This window comes from Nematolebias whitei, chromosome 14 (assembly GCF_014905685.2).
Source record: "Nematolebias whitei isolate Nwh7 chromosome 14, NemWhi1, whole genome shotgun sequence".
NCBI lineage: Eukaryota > Metazoa > Chordata > Actinopteri > Cyprinodontiformes > Rivulidae > Nematolebias > Nematolebias whitei.
The window spans coordinates 31,132,078-31,142,614 of record NC_056511.1 but is presented as its reverse complement, the minus strand read 5'-3'; the positions used below and the strand labels follow the sequence as shown (position 1 = coordinate 31,142,614).

General features: G+C 38.0%; 1 protein-coding gene across 1 annotated transcript; it reads right to left on the bottom strand.

Annotated features, from left to right (window-relative positions):
- Positions 1 to 255: 255 nt before the first annotated feature.
- Positions 256 to 10,070, bottom strand: stip1 (stress-induced phosphoprotein 1). The gene is made up of 14 exons (XM_037687455.1): positions 10,028 to 10,070; positions 6,532 to 6,741; positions 6,304 to 6,445; positions 6,036 to 6,177; positions 5,646 to 5,811; positions 5,416 to 5,542; positions 5,029 to 5,131; positions 2,925 to 3,045; positions 2,724 to 2,820; positions 2,514 to 2,638; positions 2,391 to 2,427; positions 2,206 to 2,309; positions 781 to 953; positions 256 to 702 (listed from the first exon to the last, which is right to left on the bottom strand). The coding sequence occupies exons 1-14, from the start codon at positions 10,034 to 10,036 to the stop codon at positions 630 to 632; spliced, it is 1,629 nt and encodes a 542-aa protein (XP_037543383.1). The 5' UTR covers positions 10,037 to 10,070; the 3' UTR covers positions 256 to 629.
- Between the last annotated feature and the right edge of the window lie 467 nt (positions 10,071 to 10,537).

Below are 10,537 nucleotides of genomic sequence, written 5' to 3'. Positions count from 1 at the left end.
AACACTGTTTCCTGTTGTCACTGTGTCGAGCTGAAATACACACACACACAAAAAGAAATGCAACAGTGGATGCTGCTTCAAACTGTTAAGAATAAGCATGTTTTACAAATTAAATTGTAGACTTCCATCAAAGAGAAAATGCCAAGAAGGGGAAAAAAAAAAAACTGCTTTATGATTTTGGTGAACTTAAAAAAAAAAAAAAAAAACAATTGCAGCAATTGAACTCGTCACCAGTACAACTCATTTTAGGCACCAGACAATCTATTTGATTTATTTTAAGCACGAAACAAGAATACAGTACAAGATCAACTTTAGGGTGGATGTTCATCTTCAGACACTGAGTGCAGTGGTGTACACTCGTGTGAGGTTTATTTTCTAGATGTTACTACAGCATCTTTACACGTGAACTCTGTTGGAAGCTGCCTGGAGTGCCCACATTTTTCAGAGGACAAACAAGATACTTCTTTTTCTTCCAACACAATGTCAAAGTTGTGAACAATAATAAAAAAAACAGACAAAGTCCCAGTCAGATCCAGGACAATATAACTTTCAATTTAAAGGCAAGAAAAGAGATGTAATATTTCAGGGCGATCTGCATGTGACTCCACTCTTCTTGAACTGGTTCCATATCAGCGGATGGCTATCAGTCCAACGTCAATGAGCTTCTGTATCTTCTGAGCAATAACTGGATTCTTAAGGTGGCTGTGAATTCAACAGGAAACATTTTAATCAGCATCAGTTTCAAACCTGGACCATAATGTAGAAAGTCTGCAGACTTACTCGCTTAGTGCCTGAGGGTCCTTCTGCATTTGCTCCAGGATCATGCGCATGGCTGGGTCGGACATAATCTGCTGCACCTCGGGATCAGCCATAGCTCTTTTCTTCACCTCCTCGGGGCTGTCGTTCCTCATGGTTTGACTGACCATGCACCGCTGCATGCCTTCTGACGCTTCCTGCGGGTTGAGACATCAGACGATGGTCAAAACTACATTTGGTTAAAATGTAACCCAATTATATTCAATTCCACCTTTATTTATACAGGTTAGTCTCATTGAGACACGACGACTCATTTACAAGAGAGACCCGTTTTAAACAAAATAACACAGATGAGGTACAGACAACCTATATTGTTTGCTAATCTTCCAATATTGTTCAGAATGAAACATGGGTCCATCAGAAGCAATAACTGTAGCAGGAATCACAGAGTTCATGATGGAACTTCTTGTAGGATAAATAGGTAAAGATGCAGAGACACTGTCCACAGCTAAAGAAATCACATCCTTGGCCACGGTACATCCTGCCCTCCCACCACCACAGAACACAGCTGTATTAAAAACGTTCACTTGACATTCGTTTTCCTTACAAACACAAAAAAACATGTTTTTGCAGCATGGCAGAGCTACTGAGGTGTTTTGCATATAGCAATGCTTTTAATGCAGCGTTTCCCCTACCATTATGCAAGCAGGGTGCCCCACCCCGTCAACAGAACTGACACCATGGCAAGTTAACTAGGGGAAACACTGTAATGTACATTTAAAATACCTTTTAGTTTGTAATCTGAAGGTATGAGCTGTATAGAAAGATAAATAATTCAGGTATGGGATTGAGAGGCTGTATTGGTCGATACATAATCTAATATGTATACATATACATATAAATAATCTTAAAAGGACTTGGATCAATATTGTGGACAAAATACTTCTTTTAAAGGCGTGGTCTCACTCCCAGTTAACACGTTAATGTGTAAACAGTTAGCTGTGTCCAGCTGCCACTTTGCTCGTTTATTCCTGTTTAAACAGTAATGGTGAACTTACCCTGACAAAGTTAATTTTCTTTAAATAGATTACTGTATTTTTCGGATTATAAGGCACATTAAGCGAAATAAGTTCATTCTGACAGATTTTAAGTGCTGTGTACCACATAAAATTGGTATGAGGTCAGTAAGCTCAACCAGAATTAATACATGAGGTGCACTAGATTATAAGGCTCACTGTTGATTTTTGAGAAGCTTAAAGGATTTTAAGTGCACCTTATAGTCCGAAAAATACGGTAATGTAACGTCATGTTGTTTTTTCTCCATATGCAACATTTTTTTAGTTGACCAGACTGTTTTATGTCCTAATATATGACCCAACGATAGCAGAAAGAAAGTGCACTTTTTGACATTTAACCTGAATGATAATTTCCTCACATATTTTGTCATACCTTTGAGGAAGAATCCAACTCGAGAGCTTTCTGGTAGACATCCATAGCTTTCGAATAATCTTTCATGGCCTCCAGTGCAGCTCCTTTACGTGTGTAGCCCTTTACTGTAAACAAATGCATTTTATTTGTTGTAAAATTTAAAATTATTTTTAAAATACGTTTAGTTGTTTCCAGAAAATACTTACTGAATGTAGGTTCAAGTGTGATGCACTCTTCACAATCCTGACAGAAAAACAATTTAATGTATAAAAATTTCACAATATCCAAATGTTAATTTGACTCAGACTGCTCAGAGGTGCGTTTTGTACCTTCAGGGCAAGCTGGAACTCCAGCAGCTTCGTGTAGCACGCAGCTCTGTTACTGTAGAGCTTGGCATCATTAGGGTTTCTCTTGATGGCCTCAGTGTAATGTTTCATAGCTAAGGGGTAGTCTCCTATAACATGGAACAGAGAGAAAGTCATCTTTATGCAAGTTCTTTACACGATGACCAACAAAAAGCAGCAAACAGGCTCACTAACCTTTCTGGAAGGCATCATTGCCCTTGTTCTTCTCTTCAAGGGCCAGATCAGGGTTGATGTAGGCTAGTTTTTCTTGCTCCTTTAGTACTTTCTCTGCCTGCAAAGAACAAAGATGGAATAAAGTTAAAAATAGGTACGACGCTGTTATTTTTGAGAAACGGGTTTTCAACTGTAAAGTGAGTTTATTTGTTAAAAACGCACCTGTTGACATTTCTTCAACACGTCAGGAGTCCGGTGTTCTGTCAAACTCTTGTTAAAGAACTGAACTGCTTCTTTGTATTTTTCTTGCTTGAAGTAGGAGTTACCAATACGAGCCAGGGCCCTGCAAACAAGAGGAGAAGCAATAATCAACAAGTTGCTTTAAAGAGCAGTACCGTATTTTCTGCTGTATACATCGCGTTTTTTTGCATAATTTGCATGCCCTGCGACTTATAGGCCGAAGTGACATATTTATGGATTTTTTCCCCATAATTATAAATCAATTTTTGGCTGAGATACGACTGCTTTCATTCATTCTGTCTGAAAATATTGAAAACCATTTTCAGCCGCTAGATGGCACTTGAGTAGAAAGGCATGCCGTTGTATCATGTAATAGGTAAACATGGCTATCATAACAAATTCAAAAAAAGTTCAAGACAAAAACAACTAGACTTTATTTATTATACTTTATATTGTTTTTGTCTAGACCTTTTTTGAAATTGCCATGTCCTGGTTGACTGAGAATCTTCACCAGCTTTTAATGACACAATCGGCTTGCCATACTCTGCCTCCTTCGTTCTGCTTGCTGCTTGGAACGACCGTCAAACTTCATTTCGATTTTTGGCACACCAGTCCACATTTCTGGGTTCGGCCCACTTTCTGGGTTGTCAGTAGGAATGTGCGATATGGCATAAAATTCATATCACGATATGTATTGTGAAGGGTGGCGGTAACGATACATATCACATGTCTCTGGTATAAAACTTTCAATAGGAATGAAAAAAGGCATAGGGTGTCTTTTTGCAGTCATTTATTTTGAATTAAGAAAATTTTACTACTAGGTCCAGAGAGTTTTTAAATAATAAACAAATCAAGTATTAGGCTTCTTTCTTGTAGTGCAAAACAGTGCAAAAGATATCAAATGTAGTTTTAGCCATATGTTTTAAACAAAAAAAATATGTTATTAACCCTTTGTTTCCAGTCTTTAGAAATGAACAGCAACAGAGCAGCATTTTACACTGAAACACTTCACCCTCCAAACCTCTAGTTGGCGTCTCCTTCCACTGTAATGGAGAGCTGACACAAAATGAGTCTGTGGCTTTGACCAGAGGGTCTCGCAGTAAAATCACACAACACAGCGTTCTTTTCACAGATCAGAGAGCAGGTTTCTCTAAAGCTGACCAACGCTTACTTTAACTTTCGATTGAGAAAAAAATAAAATAATTTTCGACGGAACACAGCATTTTGTGCATGCGCCAGAATACGGCAACACTACGGCAAGCCGGCCGTAGTTAGCTTGTAGCTTTCTACGTAGCTCTCGAAAAAAGACTAACACCACTTGCGCATATTTTTCAACTAAAAAAAGTAACGATTAAACTGATAACTCTGATTTTACATGAGACACAGCATTACTGCGGTTAGCTGGTAGAAGACAGATCTCTATCGTAGGCTAAACTTCTATCGTTTCTACCGTATACGTCGCGCATTCCTAGTTGTCAGCGATGACGCGTAACAAATGCAGCGTTTCAGCAGTGACGCATAATAGATGCAATGTATACGAAGAAGTGACATATTTATGGATTTTTCCACTGACATATTTGGACTGATGTGACTTATAGGGAGGTGTGACGTGTACGGTGGAAAATACGGTATTTAGAGATCTCTGCAGCCACTTTCACTCAAATCAGTGACGCGCACAACTTTAGATAAATTAACATATAAATGAAGGACATGCAGATCGATTCAGTGACTGCTCAGAGTGGAGTGCCACCTTCTTACTTTTATGTTGTTTTTATCAAGTTCCATTATTTGCAGGTTTTTTTTTCTTCCAATTATTAGAAATTTAAGGATCTTTTCCATTAAAAACAACATTATTATTTATACTTTATTACATAGATTCACATCTAGTATGGTTTGCTACTTCTGAAAGTACTTCTGTAAAAACAAAACAAAAATATATATACCAATATATTAAAAAACTGATTCCTTTTAGTGTTTGACCAATTTTCCTAGTATCTGGGTATTTTATAACGTCGTGTCTAAATATGACATTTCTGGCTCAAACAGTTCATGATGCCGTTTGTTAGAAACAGCTGTAGAAACTTACTTTGCTATTTGTCTATAATCTTCTCGGTTTTCTCGGCCAACATCAATGGCTTTCTCACACAGCTCTCTGCACTTCTCATAGTCTCCCTTTTCAAAATAGACAGCTGGAAAAAAAAAAAAACATAATTAACACTTAGGAGAAATTAAAACTTATTTTACCACTTCTAGACACAAGTATATATTTTTTTCCTTGTAAATTTAACCTTGTTGAAGAATCTACTAAACAGCCCGCATTAATTCAGGCCTAAAATAATTTACATTTTTAAAAGTAACATTATTTTAGTGGCAGGAAACTTTTCTGTTTTTTTATTACAACCATGGTGTCAGGAAATCTAGCAGCTAAATTAAATGTGTGAGCTTGTTTTATTTTCTTATTTAAGATACAAACCTGCTTGATTAGATAAATATGTCATGTTGGTGGGGTCATGCTTCATCGCTTCTTCATAATGTTTCAGGGCCGAGTCAAAGTCTTTATTCTTGTACGCAGCGTTCCCCAATTCTTTTTCTTTCAAAGCCTGTTTAAAAACGGAGAACCTTGTTCAGAACAGAAACTCATCAGGAGATGGGGGGGGGGGGGGGGGGGGGGACGACTTAAAAAAAAATGTTTAACTAACTTACCATTCTCTTGTTGTCAGGGAGGTCTTCCTCTTTGGGAGGAGGTGGTGGAGTTTCTTTGGGTTTGGGAGGAGGAGGAGGTGTGGGCTCCTCTTCCTCCTCCATTTCAGAAAGGTTCAGCCCCAGCAGCACAGAGAGGGTAGTCATCACTCTTGGATCCTGCAGCTTCCTACAACATGATTGACAAGTGAAATTATAAATACCAGTCTTTTTGGGAATTACAATTCTATGACACAAAACTGTATTTTTTTATTTTCACTGGTTGCATTTTAAATCTGTGTGGACAGATGAGCAATCCAGAAACTTCAAAAGTATAACTCTACTTTTAACATAATTCACATTTCAGGGTTTTTGTTTTAGATGTTTAAACTCAAAAAAGAAAAGTGCACATACGCGCCAAGCTCTGACGGTTTGTTGCGGAGCTGCTCCAGCAGTTCTTTGTAGCTTGGATCTGACAAGAGCTCCCGAGTCCGAGGATCGTTCTCGAGCTTCTGATACAGGTTGGGCATGGCGAAGGGGTTCATCATCGTTTTCTCTGGTAAAGGATGAGTTATTTTACATTAGCAATCACAAACGAGAGCCGAGCATGCACACCAAGAACGCACCCTCCAAGTTGTCCTAAAGTAACCCTTACAAATCAAAGAGGCATCGAAACGCTCACCTGCGATCTTGGCCTCGATGTTCTGTAAGCCCTCCTTCAACTGCTGATTGCTCGGCTCTTGGCGGAGTCCCTCCTGGTATGTCGTTTTAGCATCCTCCAACCGGCCAAGAAATTCCAACGCTGCAGCTTTGCGAGAATACCCCTAAGAGAGCAAAGTTTAAGATCTCAAGTACAGTTTTCATTCCAAATGATCTTGACAGAACACTGACAGCGCAAACAACGTCTCACCTTTCCCCAGTCAGGCTTGATCTTGATGGTCTGACAGGCGTCCTGGAGGGCTTTCTCATAGTTGCCCTTTTTGGCGTAGGCAGCCGAGCGGTTACTGAACAGCACATGGTTTGATGGATCAATTGTCAGGGCTTCGCTGTAGCAACGTACAGCTTCGTCGATATTTCCTGCACTCAGAGCCTTGTTGCCCTGGTCCTTCAATGCTGAAACCTACAACACACGCAAGCCATGTTTACAACACCAACAGCTCAGGTGTACAGAAACCTTAATATGACTCTACTTTAACAGGTAGAAAATAAAAACTGACAGCTGTTCTCTGTCAGACAGATGCAAAAGCACAGAGGATGGAAAATATTAGACTTTTTTTTTTTTACTTTAGCATATTATCCAGGTGCAATCTTTATTAGGTCTGAAACAAACACTGTCAATCCAAATTTTAAATGTACTTTAAATGCTAAAATCTTTAAAAGCTGTAACGAAGTTTAAAAAATGACTGAAATGTAACAAGCATGTTAGTGATTATAAACAGCAGCAAAGAGCTTATGGGAATGTAAAAAAACAACACCACTTGTGTACATTATACACACATTTGTAGTTTGCTTTAATAACTCGTACTGTTTTAACAGTATGATGAAAATACTAATTACTGACTATAAAAGACTGTTTATTTAAAAACTCCTTTGAGTTTGAAGTCTTAATTTGACATCTACAAAATAACAGACGCTGATTAATAAGTTATGGTGAACAAGTACTGATCAACAAAGTTTTCCCTCAGTTACCAGCATGCAAACCATAAAAAATTGTTTTTGTCATAAACTACTAAACAATTAAGAACTTTGATTTGACAACATGAATATTGAAAAATGTCATTAACAATTTTAGACATGCAAGAGAAAATATAAATTTTTAAAAAGTCTATACTTTTCAATTTTCAGGATTAGAACAAAAAAAATGAATTTATAAAAACTTTTAAGGGTACTGATTAAATAATAATATTTGTTAAAACATTTTATTATTTTTGTCATCTTTACTGCAATATTTACAATTATTTGATTATAAACTGGAAATGTACACATCAACAACTGTTTAGTTATAAAGGAAAATATCGCTGAGTTTTTTATGGTATTTTTGTAAAAAAAAAAAAAATTTTTAAATCCCTACTGTTCCTAAACTAAACTGATCATTCCCAAAGTATTTATCTTCAAAATGTGTGTAGCAGTATAGAAATGTACCCGGCTAGGGAAATGTCACTTCCCGTTAGATAAGTGGGCGGAGTATAAAAAGAGGCAGCAATGCCTGTTCTGACACTTGGTGGCGGCATGCACCTAATAGTTGCTTGCAATCCGCCAATAAATTAGAGGAAGAAGAAGTTCTGACACTTGGGTTTCCTCTTCATGCTCCCACTATGTGGCTCTCAACCCGTGTGGGGTTTGGTTGTGGCTGAGCAGCTGATCGTGTTGTGCGTGCTGTTATGGCCTTTGTGGGAACACCAAACTTGCTGCTTTCCTCCTCCTCCTCCTGTGCATGTCTGCATGTGTGTGTCAGCAGGTCCTTTGCTGAGGTTGGGACCACTGCTGCTTTGTCTCTACGGAAAATCACTGCTGCTTTGTCGCTATGGAAGATTACTGTTTTGTCTCCACTGAGGTTACAACTGTTGTCCCTGTGGAAGATTACCGGTGTTCTGGCTCTGTGAAGGACCACTGCTGTTTGGGTTCTCCAGATTGTTGCACTTAATTGTCCTCAGACGCCTGTGGCTGCTTCACTGGACTTCTCCACCACAAATTGTTTGGGGCGCGGTCCCTGAGCACTCACGTCAGTGGCGTGGGTAATTTCACACCTGGTTCTGGACTACAACTTTTAAAATGAGCATTTGATTGTTAAAGTTCTCTTCTTTAAATAGTTTTCCTTATTTTGTTTGGTTACAGCCCTTTACTTTGTAAATTGTATTGTATAATGTCGATATTTAGTTGGGCTGGCCTTTGTTTTTCACTTTCTTTTTGATTAGACTTGGTTTGGTTTCCCTGTATTAATTTTGTTTTGTTTTCCAGTTGCTGGGGTCCGGGGCTGTGCTGGTTTGGTGGCCTTCATCCGGTAACCTCAGCTCCAGGATTTTGTTTTGTTTTCTTCCTTCTTTTTTTCAAAGAATTTTAAAGAGTATTTATAAAAATGTAAATAAATAAACTTTTCTAAATTTGCAAGCCTGTCTCGGATGTCAAGTATTTTTAAGATCTACAAACCGGTGTGCCTTGTAAATCACATAATTTTAATGAGAACCACTTGGTACCACCGCATATGTAAAACTTTAAGTTGTATGTTGGTTTTAACTGACTCCATGCCACAAACATTAGCAGTTTTAAAAGTATTAATTAATAAATTATTACAAGTGCCAATGAGAAATGAAGACTGCAAAACAGTTGATCTCAAAAGAGCTGGTAACATAAGCACCACAGATGTCATAATGTGTGCTGCAAGATCCTAGTAAAATAAATCATGACACACAGCTGGTGGTGTAAAATATAGGCTGAGATGCAAAATGTTTCTCGACATGGTCAAAACCTGAACAAAAATATGAAAATTTCTCAAATTTATATAAAACCTTTAACTTGTGACAAGCACAACTTTTATGTTTTCATCTGTAAAAAAACAAACAATTTCGGTTCTTCAATAAATGTCAGCACAAACAAATCTTAACTCTTAAATCTCTAACTGGAAACTTCGAGAAGTCGCGACAGTTTCCGACGACTTGCGGCAGGAGCTATGACGGTGGTGCATCTAGAAAGATCCTCCGGTCTGAGGGCTAAACAAGGGCCAAACGTAGCCCAGCAGCCGTTTTAACGCACAAAATTGAGTTTTCTGACAGGTCTGTCACTTTTTATTACACAAAAGAACGTAAGAGTAACTTTAAAGTCCACATCCCAGCGGCTATGAGATTAACTGGGTTGTTACGCACAGATTTGCAAAATCGAGTTACTTCAAGCACTTCACTGATAATGTGCAGGGTGCTAGAACACCGCTTTGCTAACATGTCATTATAAGCCAAATTTTATTTTAAATGTTCCGGTTGTAGCAACAACAGGAGTCAAACTTTACTCTAAACGCCTAAAAATAGCCGTGATTCGGGACATTAGCTTCAGTTAACAGTTGGAGAAACTACTTTGTCGTTAGTTAGCTGCAACTGACCTGACACTCTACAAGACAGTCCGATTAATTTTAAATCGTAGTTTAGCTGCATTTCAAAGTGTGACCAACATGTTTCGTGTCGTACCTTAAAGCAAACTCGGCTAAATCAATGCCAATGGCTAGTCATTACATGACGCTAAGCTAACAAGCTAAGAAACAGTGGTCTGTGTAAAAAGCAGGTTAGCGTGGTCAACGTACAACATTCTGTTAGTGTCTACTTTAATTTATAGCTAGCAGAGATACAATCTTTACTTCTTGCGTGAGATAAAATAACAATAATCCATAATAAGCACACCAGAACTTGCACGGTACTTACTTTCTCCATGTTGCACGCATGCGGTTCCTTCCAGAAACGGACAGAAGCTGACTGACTGACTAGCTCCGCCCCCTGAACGCCGTTTGTGGTTGCCAGGTAGGGTGTAAAAATCAGCAATCACCTCCGGGAGAGAGTTCAGATGAGTTGTGTACTCCACCCACTGAAACTTCCAGAACAAAGAGGAAAACTTCACCCAAACTCATTGCTTGTTTATATGGAACATCAAAATGATCAAAATTAAAACATTATGAAATAAGTATCCAAGATCATTATTAAAATATTTCATTTAGAAATAAGCCATCATGAAAAACTCCCATTATTCAATAATTATTTATACAGGTTAATCCCATTGAGCCTCGGGCTCATTTTCAAGAAAGACCTGATAATTATTTATGATCATTTATAATCATGAAATAAGCCATAATGAAAAACACCATTATGAAATAAAATGTTTAATAAGCACATTTTCAAAGGAAAATGAAAAATGTTCACAATGTGCTTAGAAACTTA